Source organism: Ceratotherium simum, chromosome 1 (genome assembly GCF_057802395.1).
Source record: "Ceratotherium simum simum isolate JZ-2026a chromosome 1, ASM5780239v1, whole genome shotgun sequence".
In the NCBI taxonomy this organism is placed as follows: domain Eukaryota; kingdom Metazoa; phylum Chordata; class Mammalia; order Perissodactyla; family Rhinocerotidae; genus Ceratotherium; species Ceratotherium simum.
In genome coordinates, this window is record NC_141900.1 from 40648475 (window position 1) to 40670035 (window position 21561).

The window sequence follows — 21561 nt, forward strand, 5'->3', positions numbered from 1 at the left end:
TACAAAAGAAAATAATATATAAATTGGACTTTATCAACAAAGTGAAAAGACAGACAACAGAATGGGAGAAAAATTTTGCATGCATCTGATAAACAACTCTGGAAAATATAAAGAACCCTTGCAACTCAATAATAAAAAGACTACTTTAAAAATGGGCAAAGGATTTGAGTAGACATTTCTCCAAAGAAGTCACACAAATGGCCACAAGCACATGACAAGATGCTCGACATCATTAGACATCAAGGAAAGGCAAATCAAAACCACAATGAGATACCACCTCACCCCCACTAATAACAAGTGTTGGTGAAGATATGAAGAAATTGAAACCCTCATACACTGCTTGAGGGTGCAGTCACTTTGGAAACCAGTTTGGCAGTTCCTCAAAAAGTTAAACATCATTACCACACGACCCAGCAAATCCCAAGTATATATCCAAGAGAAATGAAAACATATGTCCACACAAAAACTTGTACACAAATGTTTATAGCAGCATTATTCATAATACCCAAAAAGTTGAAACAACCCAAATGTCCATTAACTGAAGGATGGATAAACAAAATGTGGTATACCCATAACAATGTGATATTATTCATCAATAAAAATATAATACTGTTACAAGCTACAACACAGATGAACCTTGAAAACATTATGCTAAGAAGCCAGCCACAAAAGACCACACATTATATGACTCCATTTATATGAAATGTCCAGAATAGGCAAATCCATAGACACAGAAAGTAGATTAATGGTTGCCTAGAACTGGAGGCAGTGGGGAACATGGGAGGGGGGAGTGAGGATTGCTAAGGTATGGGGTTTCTTGTTGGGGTGAAGAAAATCTTCTAAAATCGACTGTGGTGGTGGTTGCACAAATCTGTGAATATACTAAAAAACATTGAATTATACATTTTAAATGGGTAAATTATATCTCAATAAAGCTGTTTTTAAAAACACTGGGACTATCAGATCTGCCTCTTACTAACGCGTGACATTAGGCAAATTACTGTGACTCAATTGTCTCAATCTGTAAAATAGGAATAAAATATCTTTCTTAGAGAGTTGTTCTGGAGTTAAGCATGGTCCAATGTTCTAAACATAGTAGGTGACCATTAAAATGGTAAATCTCCAAAATCTAAAGTCTTTATAATAAAAATTGTTATCTGGGCACCAAATATTTACAAATGATACAAAAAAAAAAAAATCAGGCACAGCGTGATTTGGAAATATCATAGTTTATACATTTCTCCAAAAGCAATAATTTTCCTCAAATATTTAAAATCCATCCTTCTCTTAGCTCATACATTAAAATTTTGAATGAAAAGTGATCAAAAACTAAGTAATTTTCTATTGTGTTTCTGAAAGTATGAAATTAAGAAAGATTAAGACCCTCCACTCTTTACTTTGAAGATCTTTCAGATACTAGAAATATTTAATTGGCAAATTACTTGCACATGCCATTAAGTGGTTAGACTGAATTTGTTTTTACAAATTCTATGGGCTCTTATTCCTTAACCTCCACCACACTATAATCTGAAATTAAGGTCTTCACTTATGCAAATTTTAACTTTCTATGTTTTTGTTTCCATACAGAATAACTAAATTAATGTACTCTAATTTCCAAAAGATTCACTTTTTGAAGCTGCAAATCAATGAACACGAGTTTCCCATTAAAATAAAAAAGGTTCATCAAGCTACATTATTTCAAACACTGAACCATAATATCGCTCTCATGGATCCTAAAAATTTCATTAATACAATAAACAGAAAAAGGATGTTTCTGTTAAACCCAAAAGTAATCCCTCTTGGAGGCAAAGGAGAGTTGCTGAAAGGCTGCACTTTATCTCTGAACAGCTTCACTGGGCTGCTTATTCCAACGTGTGCTAAATCCTCAAAGAAAGTTGTGGTTTTGCTCTAAGGGAAATAATATTCCACCCCACTGATATGGTTAACAACAGCTTATATGGCCATTGTCTTTTAAGCAGGGAGCAAAAGACAAATTGTTGAATTCGTAAGTTAAATAACATAATGGAGTAAGTGGATGTAGACCTATCTGTACGGCCACAGGCTCCAATATCAAGGTTGCCATTTCAAACCCTTTTGACAAGTGCCTTTTTATATTAATCACAGTTAAGGGTTTGAAGAGGAAAGGAGTAGTCTGGCTACAATTCAGACTCGCTCAAGGAAGTTCTAGGGGAAAATGGGTGCCATTAAAACAAGAGTAAATACAGAATAAGTACTTCACACACGCAGCCCTTCTCATTAAAACTGAGTTCTCTATAAGCCCCTGTAAACTTTTTTGTATTATTGTTCTGAACATATAGGTACAGTGGTGGTAAGTGTCTTTCAAAAAACAAGCACAGACACACCGCGCACACACACAGGCAAGGTGAACTGAGTATTATTACATTGAAGCCATACACGGTGTTGGCATATGTAAAAATTAGGGCTAATTTAAAACTCTCCCAGTTCTGTACTTAGGGAGGGGTGGGACCACCCTGACATGAGGTCATGTGGCGTCCTAGAAAAGACAATCATCCTTCTAGTAGTGCCAGAAGATAAAGCTGTGGCTCCTATGAAACCAGTCATGTTCCCCTCTCTGGGCCTGTTGCCACAATCCATGAAAGAAAGCCATAAACTACACCAGCCATTGTTCAACTGCAGCGTGAACCACGTTTCCTTGGAGAGCTTGTTCAAAACACATGCTCAAGCCCCAGGCCCAGAGGTTTTGATTCAGCAGATGTGAAATGGAGCCAGGGAGTCCACAGTTGTAACGCAAACCCTCACACGATGACAATGAGAACTCGTGGTCTGCCTTATTGATAAGAAGCATTCCTATTCTCAAATGTGATGGATCTATAAACCCTCAAGATTAATACACTATTTAAGTCACCATAGTGAATGTCGGTTAACAACAAGAAAAAAGGTTAAAGGTTGGCAGATATTTAGCATTCGATATTTATCTTCTATCACATGGATTACCCAAATCAACAGCAAAAGAGGCCAAGTGAGATGTTTTCAATCTGCTAGAAAAAGTTATTTTCAACTGGAGAGAATAAATCATTAGCAGTCTTTCATAATATCAAAAGTAGGTCAGTTAAAATGGTGTTCAGAGCAGACTGTGGTCACTCCCCAGATGTGTAAGCTTGCTTTAATCATCTGTTGTGTTAATTACTGTTAACTTTCCTTACCACTAGAGAAGAACACAACCAAAAAACACCAACTCTTTGAAATTTTTAAAGCAGTACAAAGAATCCTAATTCATTCTCTAAATGCAAGTATAATATCTATATTGTTTTAAAAACCAATTTCCTAAGCTAGCTTCCTTAGACGGATGTGATCAAAAATAATTTTCTTGCAAAAGCATTAACATACATTTAACCCTACTTACATGCTTCAAGAGCAGATGTACACCCACAGTGATCCTATATTAGTATAAAACTGTTTTATTTCAATTAAAATGTCTAACGATCAACCCCCAACATATACCTAAACTGTAATTTTCTCTGAGAACTTCCAATATGTTCTTGATTTTGTTTCCTTTATCAACCTATCAGTGCAAAAACTGCCGTGCAACTGTTGGAAGAAATCAGTCATTAGCAGCAAAATTACAGCAAATTTTCCAATTTAGAAAAACTGTATTTTTATCTCTCTCTCTTACTGAAAGAATAATGGTATAATTTACTATTTTTAAGTGAGCAGTAGAGTTTAAAATAGTCAGATTTTCCCAGTGCTTCAAGTTTTAGGATTTACTGTTAGCCCTCTGTTCTCCACACCTTCTGTCCTATTCACGAGTTCTCTTCTCCATTCATCTTACACACACACGTGCGTGCACACATGCACACACACCAGGGGCAGAAGCCCTCAGTCCAGCCTCTCCACACCACAGTATTCTAAAGAACAGTTAACCTTCAGGCAGTAGTTAACTAAGGAGTGGCTTCACATGGTTATTGTGATTTACTCTCCAATTGACAGTATTCCTCCTTCTCAACAGGCCTTCTCTCCCCACCCCCTATATTTTTAAAACAGAGTGATGAAGTAGCAAAAAGTACAATATTTTAGCCATTTGAGCATGGACGATTCTCAAATTATCCCACCAAGTGGAAGTGCTCTCTGATACTACTATCTTTCAAAATTGAAGCCATTATGGTCAATCGTGCAAATCCGTATTTAGTGTTTCGTAAATAGTGGATTTTTGACCCAATGAACTGGAACAGCTTCTGAACAGTCTCTAGGATCTCAAACAAGACACTCAATACTCAGGCATGCCACAATTCTATCGATATTGAGGTTATTTACTTCAAAACTCACACTGTTCTAATTCAATATTCTTATTCTCTGTTGGAATGTATATAAGAAAATATATTTGGGTCCCAAAATAATATAAAATAAAATCTACTCTAGGGCAATAAGTTTCTTTCATCAAAATAACACATTATTTTTGTGAAACACTAAAATCAGAATCATTAACAAAGAACATTCCCCAAATAATGCTCCTTCCAACTCTGAACCATTTTTCCTTTTAGTTATCTTTTTGAATATTTCATTTTCCAAGTGTCTTTACAAAGATAATAATAAATGACCTTCTTTCCAGTGAGCTTAAAAAATGGTGGCTAAAGTTCTGTCCTCTTCTAGTCCAATATTTATATTCCTCTAGCTTTTTATATTTAGTATTAAATTTGGGTGCTTACCTTCAAAACTTCTCATTTCTATACTTTTCTCATTTTCTGCAACCTGAATCAAAATGACTAAAGTGGGTTGTTTCCACATATTCCTCATGTCCTCTAGCCTGTTGTTCGCCCAGAGAATGACAATTTCATTTTCATCACAGCAAGTGCTCCTGGACAAAATCTAACTGTGAACCCAGAAAGGGCCCCTCCAAACACCAACATACATGTCAGATAATTAAATAGAAAAGGACATTAGAAATCACCTCATAAGTTCTGTGGATTTTGTTTAGGTCTCACACATAAAAGAAATGTCTTGTTCAAATAAGTTTGACGAAGTTAAATAGATTTATTTCTTTGTAGGATTTCCTTTTTTTTTTTTTTTTTTTAATTTTGGCTGAGGAAGATTCACCCTGAGCTAACATCTGTGCCAATCTTCCTCCGTTTTACATGTGGATTGCTGCCACAGCATGGCTGCCAACGAGTGGTGTAGGTCTGCGCCCGGGGAACCGAACCCAGGCCGCTGAAGACGAGCACACTGAACTTAACCACTAGGCCATGGGGCCCACCCCATTATTTTTCTGTAGGACTTCCGAGAGCCTTAATAAACTAAAAATTTTAGGCTTTATGATTGTCTAATAGGAGAATCCTTTTCCACACGCTCACTACCATAAATAGGATACACCACTGTAAAGTACCCAAACTTACAATCTTGTTCAATAGTGATGATTAAAGGACAAGAGGCCACTGTAGTTTCCAATAAAAGAGCAAGACTGGGCTAGTTTCTATTGGATTTCAGGCCAACTGACAGAGCTGAAGCGGTGAGCCAGCCAAAGCCTCCCAGTGTGGTACAGGGTATAGACTATCTCACAACTGAAGTTTTCTTAAATAAGACATATGTCCATCTACAAAAAGCAGTTCTAATCTTTTGGCAGATCACTGACCCCTCTGAGATTTGTTAAGAGCAAATACTCATTTAGACCAAATATTACTAAGAAGTGTGGCCATTCATGGACCCCCCTGACACTTATCCAGAACCCAGAGCCGAACACCCCTGTCTTTCAAGTTCAATTAAAAACTGCAGATCCACACACACCACCACCACCACCACATAGATAATGAAATTGGGTGCTTATATTCACATACTAAAAATGATAACTTTAAAATTGCATATAAAACATTTCATAAAATTTTGTTCACTGTAATGAAAAAGATAAAGAAGTTAAAGGAAGAGAAAAACACGTAAGGCATCATGCAAATAAAAATTTTAGATTTCGACCTAAGGAAGTGCTATGGTATAGAACATACTTTGAATTTTCAGGGGTCTGATCGTGAATTTCACTAGACAAAAGTAAGATTCAGGTCCTCCTCTACTATTGAGCTAGACTATTACTGTCGCCTACTGCAGATACAACTGAAGAAATATTAATAAATAGGAATAGTCAATGTTAAATTAGCACCACGAAAAGACCGATGACAGGTGGGTGCACTAAATATATAGGATTAATGGTTTCATTCAATACACACACACATTTTCTTATAATTCATAATGAAAATGCTTTGTTCTCCCAGAATCATTAAATAAGAAACTTGGGAAAATGAAAGTCTTTGAGAAACCACCATTCACGACGTGTCTGCACCAACCTGCGCAGAGGCCCCTAAGTCCTTTCAAACCCCGACTTTCAGTTCCTCCACTGACAAAATGGGAGTGATCACCTGTCTGCTTCACAGAGGTCCTGGAAGCCTACACAATGATCACAGGCACCTCTGCCTCCGGCTTTGCTCCACTCCAATTAACAGAACAAAATCCATCTTCTCCAAGCATCATCTGGGTCCTGTCCGTCTCCTCTAAAGGACCCTATGGACTCCCAATTGCTTTTCCTATCAAATAAAAACTGCTCAGAGGCCTGTGGTGGGTGCCCCATCATATGGTGCCCACGTCTCTGAAGCTGCACATTTCAATCAAGGGCCTCCTCTACGATCCTCAACCTGTAAAAGACCACCCCCCCGCCCACCACTCAGAATTCTACTCACATCAAAAGATAAAGCTTCCTGGGTAGAGCCCACGTCAAGGGCATTTCAACAAATGGATGTCTGTGTAACCGAGGCAACTTCCTATGCATACTGAGAATTCTAATCCAGGTACATTTTCCTAGTAATTACTTTCCACTATGGCCATATAAACAAAAAATTAATGAATTTGCTTACTGTGCTTTACTTCTTCATGAAGGATTATTAAATCCCCCTAATGTCTGATATAAACTGAAACCACTATGGATTAATTGGCACCTATCTAGGTTATGAAGGAAGGGCCCATCTCACAGAGCACAGCCACCACCAGAGGGAGGTAGTACACCATAGCGAATAACACCTGGCTGTCATCAGGCTGCGGCCCTGGCTCTACTACAGGCAACTCCATGACTGTGGCCAAGTTATGGAACCTCCCCCCAAGGCCAACTGCTCATCAGAAAAATGAGAATTATAATAGTACAGACCTCCTAGGTTGTGGGGATTAAATAACAAATTACATATAAAGCACGTAAGCTCAGGGGAGGGTATGTAGTAAGTGATCAATAAACTTAAAGATAAAAAGCACGGGAGCCAGCCCTGATGGCCTAGTGGTTCAAGTTCGGCGCTCTCACTGCTTCAACGGCCTGGGTCTGGTTCCCAGTTGCAGAACCACACCACTCGTCTGTCAGCTGCCATACTATGGCGGCGGCTCACACGGAAGAACTAGACGGACTTACAACTAGAATATACAACTATGCACCGGGGCTTGAGGGAGGAGAAAAAAAAGGAAGATTGGCAACAGATGTTAGCTCAGGGCGAATCTTCCCCGTATAAAAAAAAAAAAGAAAGAAAGAAAAATACAGGACATCATATTTAAAAAAAAAAAAGATAAAAAGGATAGTTACCTTCCTTCTCTCAAGAGATTGTGTAAAAGCACATGATCCTGGAGCAAAACAAGCTCAGTACCCACCACCAGGTCCTTCTTCCTTTCCTTGGACCCCTTTTCACCCCACAGCCAATCAGGAGCCAAGTCATATACGATTCATTATCGGGACTGGCCCTGGTGGGGTCCAGAGATCCGAGTCTAGTACAGGCCTCCATTACCCCTGCGTAGACTGTGGTAGCACCTCCCAAGTGACCATCACCTCCAGACCCCCACAGCTCCAAGCCCTCATACAGCCCAGATCACGTCACCTCAGTGTTCACAGACACTCCTCTATGTCTGCTCAGATAGCCCCCATCCCTCCTACCCCCTTAGCCCGCTTTACATTAGAGATAGTATATCCTGACATCATATTTTATATTTTTTATTTGTTGGCTGTCTCTCTCCCTAAAATGTAGCTCTCTGAAGAGAAGGATTTTTAAGTCTTGTCACAGCTGTATCTCCAGTCTTACAACAGAATAAGCATTCAAGAGCTATCTCTATCTTTATGTATTCTTTTATCTCATCCAGTTAAATGGCTTCAAACACCATGTATTTGCCGATAACTACCAAACTTCTACCTCCCAAATTCCACACTCATATATCTAAGCACCTGTTTGATATTCTCACGTAAACATCCAATAGGCATCAAACACATCCAAAAGTGAGCTCCTGCATTCCCTCCATCACGCCCCCAACAAGCCTGCAGTCCTCCCCATCTCAGCTGATAACTCCACTCTTCCAGTTGATCTGGCCAAAGACTTGGGAATCATTCTTGCCGCCTTGCTTTCTTCCATAGCCCATTTCCAATCCATCAGAGAATTCTGTTGATTCTCTCTTCAAGATATCCCTACCCTCTCTCAGGTCCAAGCCACCATGATCCCTCACCTGGATTACTGCAATAGCCTCCTAACTGTTCTCTCTTTCTACTCTGGCCCCGCTATGATCTGTTCTCAAAACAGCAGCCAGAGTGATTCTGTTAAAACATAAACTAGATCATGTCACTCCTCTGCTAAAAAAAAAAAACCTGCAACAATTTCCCAGTTCTCTCACCATCAAAGTCCCAGTCCTAACCTTGGCCTGCAGGGCCCTGCTGGGTCAGATCTGTTACCTGTCTGAGCTCCTCTCCTACCAGGCTCCCCCTGCCTCACTCAGTTCACATGGGTCCTCCTTGCTGTTCCTCAAACGTGCCAAACGCACTCCAGCCTTCAAACCTGGGCAACGGCCGTTCCTTCTCCTGGGACAGTCTCTCCCCTCCTCCATCCCCATATCTATATGGCCAATTCCCTCACCTCTTTCAAATTTGTGCTCAAAGTCACTTCTCAATGAAGCCAATCCTGAATACTCGATTTAGGACAGCAGCCCCCTCCCACATCTATTCCAGTACTCCTGATACCTCCTACCACGCTCTGCTTATTTCTTCCATGTCACTTATCTCCTGACAAACTATATAATTTACTTATTTATTACGGCTGTTTATTTTGTTCCCTCTGCCTGGAACGTAAGCTCCATGAGCGAGGAAATCTTTGTTTTATTTACTCATGTATCTCAAGTGATTAGAACAGGCTTGGCATATAACAGTTGCTCAATAAATGTCTGCTGAATTAATTTGTTGGATAAATGAATGTATTCATTGAATGCCTGAAAGAATTAATCTCTTTCTCCAGATAGTCAAGGTCATCTTCAGTGGCACTCCAATCTACCTTTACAATTTTATTTTGTACTCCTCCCTAAGTTCCTGCCATAGGAACTCCCTGTGAGGCCCTGAACCCATAGCCCACCGTGCCCCGTCCACTCTAAGCCTTTGTTCACATGGTCTCCTCTACCTCAAATCCTCCTCTCTCCACCCCACCTCCAAGTCCATTTTGAACATTAACACCTCTGTCTGCAGGAGTCTGACACTTTTCATGAACTTCCTGTATATCCTAGGATGTTCTCCTCTTTAAAAGATGGACGAAAAATGCTGCACAACCCATTAGCAATCAGGGAAATGCAAATTAAAGCTACACATTGAGATATCACTAAAATAAAAGTCACTGATAATACCAGGTGGTAACAAAGAGGTGGAATAACTGGAACTCTCTTATACTGATGGTGTGAATGTAAACTGCTACAACCACTTTGGAGAACTGTTTGGCAATATCCACGGAAGCTAAATATACACATTTTCTATCACCCAGTAATTCTACTCCTAGAAACGCCTACACACATGCCCCCCCAACCCACCCCAAAATATGTAAAAGAATGTTCAAAGCACATTATTTGCAGCAGCCAAAACTGGAAATACGCAACTATCTATCAACAACAGAATGAATAAATAAATTAGGAGAGAGTCACACAATGGAATATTATACAGAAAAGAAAAAGAACAAAGTAAATATACACACAACAAAAACATGGATGCATCTCACAAATAAAATTTAAGCAAAAGAAGTCAGAATGAAAGAGTACATTCTATATTGTTCCATTTTTATTAAAAAAGTTTACAAAAAGGCAAAACCAATGCATGGTGACCGATGTCAGTTGTTACCACTAGGACTATGGGGCAGTAACTGAGAAAAGACCCATGAAATGCTGCTATCATTCTCTTTCTGATCTGGATGGTGACAAAACAAGAATACAAACTGTGCAAAAATTCACCATGTATACTTAAGATTTGTGCATCTTCTGCATGTATGCTATACTTCAATATACTTTTAAAAAGTAAAAGTAAAAAAAATCACTATCATATAAAATAGGCTAAAAATGCAAACGAAAATATTTAGAACAAAATATTTTTTCTCTACACATACAGAATCACAAATTATTAACCAGAATTTCCCACTTATACTGATATCCTGTTATACACCTGTTGATATCTCAAAATATACTTATAAATATCAGGTATCAAAATAAGAAAACACGGTGAGAACAAGAATATTGGAGATACATTTTCCCTCAAAAGAAATAGGAGACATAATGAACTAGATATCAAAGGCACAAAATTGGCCTAATCAAGATCTTTTCATTGTAGCAAACACGGGGGGTGATCTAGACATGAAAATATGGTAAACACAAACAAGGCCTCAGACAAAACAGGGCTGAGTTTCACTGAAATGTGACACTTGATTATCTGCCCCTCACGCCGTCCGATTTCTGTTTAGTGTGTATTGGAATCAGCGTTAGCGGGAGCATGAACACTGCCGGCTTGTTGACAAACACCGCTGCTTACCGAGCTTAGCCATACAAGCCCTGCTTCAAACAAGCTCTTATGTGGAAACCCAATATGTAAACAGCTAAAGAGTGTAAGTGCTTTCCTTTGATGAAATGCAAAGCCGGGAGACGTGGTGGATCTGAGGCCACTCTCCAGCCTCCCCTGCAGCCCATGGGAGGGCCCCAGATGAACCTCTGTATAGTGTGAAGATCAGGCTCACCCCATGACCACAACTGACTGAGCCAATCTGGGAGGTAAAAAAGGAGCCCTTCCTTCCTCTCTCACACTCCATGCTTACCCCTCCCAAAGATGCACACCCAGGTAGACACCTTTCTGAAATACAAAGGGTCATTCTTAGTGAAGGATTTGCAAGGAGCTAAGGAAGTAACCAGAGATAACTGTGCCATTGTGTAGAGCTCAGCCTCATATGAACAGCCAGCCAGGTCATAGGTCGGAATTCTCTTAATACTGTAGGTTTATGAGACCAGGATTGACTAGGTAAGTCCTCTTTTCTGCCCAACTCCATTTTTTTTTAAATTTCTTCAACCCCATTATGAGTTTCCTGGAAAATATACTTATCGCTAGCTTCTTCTAAACTTACCTGCTGTCGAAACACTCCTTAGGCTGCCATGTCCCTCACATGATTTTGCTTACTTGAACAAAAGCCTGTTATACACAGCACCCACCTCCACTGGACGAAATCTACCCTACCTTATGAAAAATGTTAAAAGTCAGCTATTATTTTTGCAATTTGATGGTCATTTGGGTATCTTCTTTGTACTGTGCATATCTCTTTCAGTTTAATCCTAAACAGGTATTAACAGCTCAGAAAAGCCCAGGCTACATTTTATGATACCCACAGAGTGAGGACTCCATCAGCTCATCATAAATGGATACAGGACATACCCTGGCATATTTTGTGAGACAGGCAGACCATGGAACAAATTACCCGTGGAAGGCAGGGTATTGGGGGAAGGGCTGCACATTCTTTTACAGTAGTCATACACAACTGATGACGTAACCATAATTTTAGCTCCGTGGAAGCCTCAATTTCTTATTTCAGTCTCTATGACTTCAGAGATGGGCCACTGTTCAACAAAGAACAAATGGTAAGCAAATTGCTGGCTAACTGGCCAGTGGTTAAATTGCAAGTTTAAAAATAAAGGGCTTCCCAAAGAATAAGAATAAAAGAAGAAAAAGAAAATCCTCCTTTGTTCTCTCAAGTTCTTTCTTTTAGTAATATTATTTTTATAAAGGCCTTTGTTTTCCAGACAGCACCTTTATATGCAGATCTTTTAATCCTTACATGGTCCTGTAAGGTAGGTTGTTATCCTGATTTTAAAGATGATGTTAATAAGGCTCAGAAAGTTGGAAATGACTTGCCCATCAACAAACTGCTAGTAAGCAGCAGAAACAGAATCTCACACGACTGTTCTTCATTCTACAGTTCAGATGACTCCCATCTCCTACATCCTGCTTCTTCACCTGTTCTTTTCTTGTAATCACACTAAAACACACACCGCTCCCTGCACTGGTCAAAGTCTCTTGTTTCTTTCCTCCACCCGGCCAGTGGTGTGGGTGGTGCCAACACCGCTTGCCACCTCATGCCCGTGGTGGGAAGACTGATCAGAGTCAAGGAAAACATGTGAAGTCCATTCCTCAGTCCCCCCATCTCCAAGCCAGCTCTCTCCCATTCCTCCCTCCAGACTTGCTGCAGAAAGGAGGAAGACGAGAGAGACCACACCTGTGCTGAACTCACTCAAACTTACAGGGTGTTCTTTGTTCATCCCAAGGAAACGCTATCATAATGTTTTCATCAAACTGGCTTCCACTGGTAAATCAACGCCACCACAAGCTAGCTGCTCATGTATTACTCAACGATTTTAATGGGGACATTTTTTATTGGTGTTCCACTGAAAAGTTGTGGTTATAGTGATGCTAAGAGGAATTAGGTGATGGAAAAGGAAAAAACTAAAATTAATTCCAGGAATTTTTAAATATTAAATAATCCTCATGAAGTGTTAATGGAAAGCATCTGAGCTGCTAGATTATATGAAACAAACCAGGCAAATACATGTGTTTTGCCTCTGCCCTGGCTGATCTAGCCTTAAATATCTGTCATGTCAAATGGACACGGAGGAATGGGTGGGGGAGGGGGATGTCTGCTAGAATAAATCTATCATACTGTCTTACCTATACTTTATGTAGTTATCTTCACTTCTGATAAGGAAAATGAAGACCTGAGAGGATAATTAACTTGGCTCAGAGATAAAAGTGGCAGAGCTGGAAGGAGCTAAGTCCCTCCAATTCCAGAACCATTCCAGAATCATTCCAGAACTATTCCAGAATAGATGATGCTCTATTCCACCATCTGTATTTTCCCTCCATCTGTACATTTCTCACAATCCATCAAATAAGACAAGCCCAAGAGGTCTGAATGAATTGGAAACTACAAATAAAGACGTTTAAAATGGAAACATTTGCCATCTCCCCTGAATGCACAATTTGTATGCCCAAAAGGGCTCCTAAATTCTTGGACAATGCTCTCTATAGCAGGTTTACATACGCAGACTACACGTACTGGAGACCACATGGTCCAAGGGAAACGTGGTACTTTCTGTCAAATCCATCTTCAGGAGCCAGTTTATTTTTAAAAAAGAACTTACCACTGCCTTACCACTTCCTGGTCTTCCCTTTCTTCTAATACTTAAAAAACCTCAGGGTTTTCTACAGCTTTGCAGCTAAGCCCCCTGAAGATGGTTCTGCTCTTCAAAATAAAGACGGCAGCAGCATAGCAGGCACTGCCAACCCAGGCTGGGGCGGGGGGGGGGGGGACGTACTGTTTATAAGAACAAGGTTCTTCATGTACCACTCTGAATTACCATCTTGTGCAGTGCCCCTGGCCTCAAGCTACTCCACGAAGACGAGGTAAGGACACAAAGTACTGGGTACATGAGTGCCTTCTGTTCTTGGGCAGGTTATTAACTTCTTCATTCTCCCAGTGGAAAGCACTACTGATTGTGAAGGGAATGAACAGAAGCCCTGTCTTGCTCTCACATTTTACGACTCTTGTGAAAAAGTCATGCCGTGTCCTCCCGCACCTTAAAACTAAATCAGACTCAAAATTACTACATCAAAACTTATTTTTTCAAATAGGAAGATGTTTGAACTGAAGCCCCAAAACACTGAGATAACTTTGTTTAAATGGATATGCTAAATTCTTAAAAGCATTTCCATACACTTCATTCCTGAAAAAAAAAGCTCACACAGTCTGCGCTTACTTAGGCGCACACACATTCACACTCCTTACCAAAAGTAACTTCTCCTTTGCCAGCTTTGTCAAACAGCTGAAAGGCCACCATGAACAAAGCATCCGGGGCACACAGCACAGATTCAAATGCTACAAATTCTTGAAAGGATATTAATCTGCAACATAAAATGAACACAAAGCATAAAGTCAGTGGCTGGTGGAAAACAAAAGCAGACACAAATATACACTAAAGAAAAAAACAAAATGAGAAAAAATAAAACTCAAAAACACTTACATAAACACTTAACATTCCTTTCATATATAGTCGACTGAAATAATAATGTACAGAATCTAAAAGACATGACAGGTTTGAGGATATGGTGACACATTAAATGAATAATAATTTCAAATGTAACTGTTTTACCCAATGGATCATTTTTGTTTCAGGCATATTGTTAGATTCAAGAATTAAAGTTTAGATGCTTTAGATTAAGATGTGATTGTGTAATGGCAAAATAGAGCAGCTTTGTCATTCATTAATACCTTTATACACCATTAAAAAATGATTCACAGAGATTCATTCATTACTGGTATCTACTGACCACATGTGGATTGAACCAGTGGTGATATTGTGGGGCGGGGCGTGGAATACAGATAAATCAAACATGAAATGTGACCCCAAGGAACTTCTAGTCTGGCGAGGCAGATAACTCTGGTCTAGAAACAGTACACAAAAAGAGACAAATCATAAGACAGAGAGCAACAGGATAACAGAATTCTGGTAAGAAATCAAAGAAGGCTTTGCAGTAGAAATAGAACGGAGCTGTGTCTTGAAAAGTGAGTGAAATTTAGGTATGCGGTAATGGGCGTAGAAGGGAGAGTACTTCAGGCAGGGGACATGCCTGCAGAAAGGCAGGTGCAAGAAAGCTAGCGAGTGTACGAGGAAAATGGAGAGGAACTGATTTTGTCTGGACAGAAGACTGCATAAAAGAGAACACTGTGAAATGAGATTAGAAGTATAGGACCAGAGATGGGCCTAAAGACAAGAAAAGACTCTGGTCATTCTTCTCTAGGGGGCAAGGAGTGATTGAAAGTTTTTGAGCAAGATCATGACATGATCAAATCTATCCTTCAGGAAGAGCATGACAGACCACAGATGTTTGTTGACTTCCAAGAAGTAAACAAATTCACAAAAGCTTTCCTAGAAATGTTCTTTGCCACTATTTTGTATTTCAAAATTTAAATATCCAAATATTCCAGTGATACATTGAGATAGTCCAAGTCACTGGAGGATATACAGGGAGGAAGAAAACAGAAGTGTTTTCCTATGTTTCACTGAACACTTAATTACTTCTAAATATTTTATAGAGAGAATACTTTTTTTTTTTGTTTTTTTGCTGAGGAAGACTCACCCTGAGCTAACATCTGTTGCCAATTTTCCTCTTTTTTAGCTTGAGGAAGATTTGCTCTGAGCTAACAGCTGTGCCAATCTTCTGCCACAGCATGGCTGACGAGTGGTGTAGGTCCGCACCTGGGATCCGAACCTGCGAAACCGGGCCGCTGAAGCGGAGCCCGTTGAACTTAACCACTACGCCACAGGGCTGGCCTCAGAGAGAACACATTTTTATACAAAGTGTTCCCGAGTTAACTTAGCTGTTTCCCAGAATGTCACCTGATTATAATAATGTCACAAAGAAAGGAAAAACTCATGGTGTGTTCAATACACTACATGTCATTCACAATTCAAAATACATCCTTATGAATGCATGGAAACATTCAGGAACAGCACGTGTTACAGAAGAATATTTGCCCAGAACATTTTATCCTCTACTCTACAGTCTGTCTCACTGAGAATCTATGGGTAAGCAAGACTAGGGGTAGGAAGGGATAGGAAGGGAAGCAAATTTGAGTCAAACATTCCTGGCTGGCCTCAAGGAGTTTACAACCTGCTGTGGGCAGGGGAGGTAGTCATGTGCATGTACACCCAACAGAATGCAAGAGCTGAGCATCAAAAGAAAAAGAAGAAATAAAGCACTAAGGAGCACAAAAGGAGGGGTGATTTATTCTGACTAGAAAAACTGGGGAATGCTTCAAGAAGGTGTAGCATTTAAAGAACAAATTTTAAAGTTGAAAAGATCTTAGAGACCATCTACTTCAACCTCCTCATTTCACTTTTGAGATAAGCGGAAGAAGTTAATGATTTGTGTAAGGTGAAACAATTGGCTTCTGGCATTTTGGCCTAAAAGCCAGGTGTCCTGGTTTCCATTTGAGATAGAATTCCAACTGACATGGGAAGACGGAGAGAAGAAGGAAGGGTAGAGAGAGGTCATTCCACACTGAAGAAAGAACAGAGCGAAGTACAGAGATGATGACAAATGGGGTGCGCTGTGTTCAGAGAAGGACATATTACCAACCTTCTATCTAATAGGTCATGAGGAGGTAAAGAGTGGCTTGACCTGTAATGCCAGCTACCTATGGAGCACCTTAAAAGCCAAGTCATAGATCCTAACTTTTTTGCAGGAAGAAGTCACTGAAGGTTTTTGGGTTAATAAATGTCAGGTTCAGATCTTTGTTTTAGAAAAGGAACTGGCATGGAAGATGAATTTAACAGAGGAAAGACGAGATGTGGGGAGACAGCCTGACAGCTAGGGACAGCAGAGGTCTAAACCAGAGCTGGAGCATGAGGACTCAAAACAGAGGGAAGGCTAGAGAAATACAGTTGAGACAGGAATAACAAAACTTGGTAGCAATTGGATGTCAGAGGCTGAAGGACAGCAGAGGCCAAGTTATTCCCAAGACTTCTAAGTTGGATAAGTGAGTGGCATGACAATATCACCAAAAGGATAAAGAATAAAAAAGGCAAAAGAGAGAAGGGACTTGTGAGAGAGTAAGACCAATTCTGATCACGTTAAATTTGAGGTATCAGTTAGACACTGAAGCCTGCCGTCCAGCAGGAAACCAAAAGGACCAGTGTAGAACTCAGCAGAGAGTCTGATATGGGTTGAACTGTGTCCCCCACAAAAACTCATGTTGAAGTCCTAACCCCCAATGCCTCAGAACATGACCTTATTTGGAAACAGGGTCGTTGCAAATGTAATTTGTTAAGATGAGCTCATACTGGAGTAGGGCAGGCACCTAATGAAATATGACTAGAGTCCTTAGAAAAAGGGGAAATTTGGACATAGATATGCACACAAGGAGAACATTATGTGAAGATGAAGGCAGAGATTAGGGTGATGCTTCTATAAAACAAGGAATGCCAAAGACTGCCAGCAAACCACCAGAAGCTAGGGAAGAGGCATGGAACAGATTCTCCCTCACAGGCTCAGAGGAACCAATATTCCTGACACCTTGATCTTTGCCTCCATAACTATGAGACAATAAATTTCTTTTTGTTTAAGCCACTTAGTTTGTGATACTTTGTTATGGCAGTCCTAGCAAACTAACACAGAGGCCAAGCTTGGAAACATAGATTGGAGAGTTTTTAAACAAAGGCTACTTATAGCTGTGAAAGAAACTGCCCAGGAGCATTTCAATTAGGGATGCTCACTCACCACTCTCTAGACTACTGAAGCAGTACAGAGGAGAAATGTGTTTCTGATTATCTGCTTTCTTCTTGCCAGCACTCCTCACAACCCATGACCCCTCTGAGCAGGTACCAACAACTTCACAGTCACACTGCTCACCAGTTTAACTTACTGGCAGTTTGTCAGGCCAGAAAACAATCATTTGCTAAATCATCCTTGCACAGACAGTAGGTTAGTTAAAAGTGAATCACAAAGTGTGTTATCTAGAAAAGGGACATTTTTATTTTCATTTAATGATTTGAATAAAGAAAGGCTTAGAAGAGTGACATCAGCATCATGGCGGAGTGAGCTCTTCCCTTAGACTCTCCCCCCAAGATACAACAAAAAGGACATTCATATACCAACAGAGGACACTCACAAAACACAAAAGACGTCTGAGAGACCCATACAGCCATATGTCTGAAGGGGTAGGTGCTGGACCCCCCAGAGGAAGTGGAAGGAGTGGTGGCAGGTGGAATCTGCGACCAGATGCTATCACCACGTGGAGGCACTAATCCACACCATCAAACAGTATGAAAAAATATATTAATACTCCAGACCAGAAGGAAAATGACAAGCACCCAGAAATCAATCCTGAAGGCACAGATATTTATAATCTAAATGACAGAGAATTCAAAATAGCTATCATAAAAAATACTCAATGAGTTACAAGAAAATAGAGATAGAGAGTTCCATAAAATCAGGAACTTCTTCACAAAAGAGATTGAAACTATAAAGGAAAACCAATCAGAAATGTTGGAGATGAAAAACACAATGGACAAGATAAAGAAAAATCTGGACTCCCTGAATAACAGAAGTGATATCATGGAGGAGAGAATCAGCAGTTTGGAGGAAAGAAATATAGAAATGCTTCAGACGGAGGAAGAGAGAGAACTAAGACTAAAAAGAAATGAAGAAATTCTCTGAGAAATATCTGACTCAATTAGGAAATGCAACATAAAGATTACAGGTATTCCAGAAGAAGAAGAGAAGGAGAATGGGGCAGAAAGCTTGTTCAAAGAAATAGTAGCTGAGAACTTCCCAAACCTGGGGAAGGAGCTGGAAATACAAGTGAAAGAAGCTAACAGAACTTCTAACTATATCAATATAAAACCTTCTCCAAGGCATATAGTAGGAAAGCTAGCAAAAGTCAATGACAAAAAAAAAATATTAAGGACAACAAGGCAGAAGAAAATAACTTACAAAGGAACCATTATCAGGCTTTCAGGGGATTTCCCAGCAGAAATTTTACAGGCTAGGAGAGAGTGGAATGATATATTCAAAATTCTGAAAGATAAAAACTTTCAGCCAAGAATACTCTATCCAGGGCCTGGCCCAGTGGCGTAGTGGTTAAGTTCATGTGCTCCGCTTCACGGCCCAGCGTTCACAGGTTTGGATCCTGGACACAGACCTACACACTGCTCATCAAGCCATTCTGTGGAAGCGTCCCATACGTAAAGTAGAGGAAGATTGGCACAGATGTTAGCTCAGCAACAATCTTCCTCAAGCAAAAAGAGGACTGGAAACAGATGTTACCTCTGGGCCAATCTTCCTCACCAAAAAAAAAAAAAAAAGAATACTCGATCCAGCAAAAATAGCCTTGAGATATGATGGAGAAATAAAAACTTTCCCAGATAAACAAAAGCTAAGGGAGTTCATCGCCACAAGACACTCCCTACAAGAAATGCTCAAGAAGGCCCTCATACTTGGAAAAAAAAAAAGAGACGGGTTACAAAGCCTTGAGCAAGGCGATAAATAGGTAGACAAAATCAGAAAATTGCAGCTCTCTATCAGAACAGTTTAGCAAACACTTAATTATAACATTAAAGATAAAGGGAAGGAAAACATCAACAATAAATACAGTCTTGTCATTTTAGCCACAAACTCACAACAAAAGATGGAATAAGTTGTGACAATAATAACTTAGAAGGGGAAGAGTAAAGGGGTGGAATGGTCTTAGTCTAAGGAAATAAGAGGCAATTAGAAAATAGACTATCTCATCACTTTTTATACAAACCTCATGGTAACAAGTAAACAAATAATCAGAACAGAGACACAAATAACAGATAAAGAGAAAACTAAGAAAACTATCATAGAGATCTACCAAACTGAATTAGTAGTCTGAAATACACGGGACGAGAAACAAGGGAAATGCAGAAGAACCAGAAAACGAGCAATAAAATGGCAGCATTAAGCACTCATATATCAATAATCACTCTAAATGTAAATGGATTGAATTCTCCAATCAAAAGACACAGAGTGGTGGGATGGATTAAAAAACAAGACCCAACAATATGCTGCGTCCAGGAAACATATCTCAGCTCTAAAGACAAACACAGGCTCAGAGTAAAGGGATGGAAGACGATACTCCAAGCTAATGCAAACAAAAGAAAGCAGGTGTTGCAATACTTATATCAGACAAAGTAGACTCCAAGACAAAACAGGTAATGAGAGACAAAGAGGGGCAGTATATATTGATAAGGGGGATACTCCACCAAGAAGACATAACACTTATAAATGTATATGCACCCAACACAGGAGCACCAAAGTACATAAAGCAACTACTAACAAACCTAAAAGGAGATATTAACAACAACACAATAATAGTAGGGGACCTTAACACCCCACTTACATCAATGGATAGATCATGCAGACAGAAAGTCAAGAAGGAAATAGTGGATTTAAATGAAAAACTAGACCAGATAGATTTAATAGATATATATAGAACACTCCATCCCAAAACAGCAGAACACACACTCCTCTGAAGTGCACATGGAACATTCTCAAGGATAGACCATATGTTGGGAAACAAGGCAAGCCTGAATAAATTTAAGAAGACTGAAATCATATCAAGCACCTTTTCTAACCGCAATGCTATGAAACTAGAAATCAACTACAAGAAAAAAGCTGGGAAAGTGACAAATATGTGGAGACTAAACAACGTGCTACTGAACAATCAACGGATCATTGAAGAAATTAAAGGAGAAATCAAAAAATATCTGGAGACAAATGAGAATGAAAATACACCATGCCAACGCATATGGGATGCAGCAAAAGTGGTCCTAAAAGGGAAATTCATAGCAATACAGGCCCACCTTAACAAAAAAGAAAAATCTCAAATAAGCAATCTTCAATTACACCTAACAGAATTAGAAAAAGAATAAACAAAGCCCAAAGTCAGCAGAAGGAGGTAAATACTAAAAATTAGAGCATAAATCAATAAAATTGAAACCAAAAAAACAGTAGAAAGGATCAATGAAATAAAGAGCTGGTTCTTTGAGAAGATAAACAAAATTGACAAACCCTTAGCCAGACTCACTAAGAAAAAAGAGAGAAGGCTCAAATAAATAAAATTAGTAATGAAAGAAGAGAAATTACAATGGATACCACAGAAATATCAAGGACTATAAGAGAATACTATAAAAAACTATATACCAGCAAATTGGTCAATCTAGAAGGATAAATTCTTACACTCATACAACCTCCCAAAACTGAACCAAGAAGAAATAGAGAATCTGAGTAGACCAATCACAAGTAAAGAGACTGAAACAGTAAATCAAAAACCTCCCAAAAAATAAAAGTCCAGGACCAGACGGCTTCTCTGGAGAATTCTACCAAACATTCAAAGATGATTTAATACCTATCCTTCTCAAACCATTCCAAAAAAATTGAGGAAGACAAAACACTTCCTAACACATTCTATGAGGCCAACATCAACATCATACCGAAGCCAGACAAGGACAACACAAAGAAGGAAATTTACAGGCCAATAACACTTTTGAACATAGATGCAAAAATCCTCAACAAAATATTGGCAAACCGAATACAGCAATACATTAAAAAGATCATACACCATCATTAAGTGGGATTTATACCAGGGACATACGGATAGATCAACATCTGCAAATCAAGGCGATACACCACATTAACAAAATGAGGAATAAAAACCACATGATCAT

General features: G+C 39.4%; 1 protein-coding gene across 3 annotated transcripts in view; it reads right to left on the reverse strand.

Moving 5' to 3' along the window:
* SLC25A13 (solute carrier family 25 member 13) overlaps positions 1-21561 on the reverse strand; it is a 192639-nt gene that overhangs the window by 98200 nt on the left and 72878 nt on the right. For all 3 annotated transcript variants that reach the window (XM_087422872.1, XM_087422758.1, XM_087422808.1), the window contains exon 4: positions 14097-14212. In XM_087422872.1, the coding sequence (XP_087278998.1) occupies positions 14097-14212 (116 nt within the window). The remainder of the gene's footprint in view (positions 1-14096; positions 14213-21561) is intronic.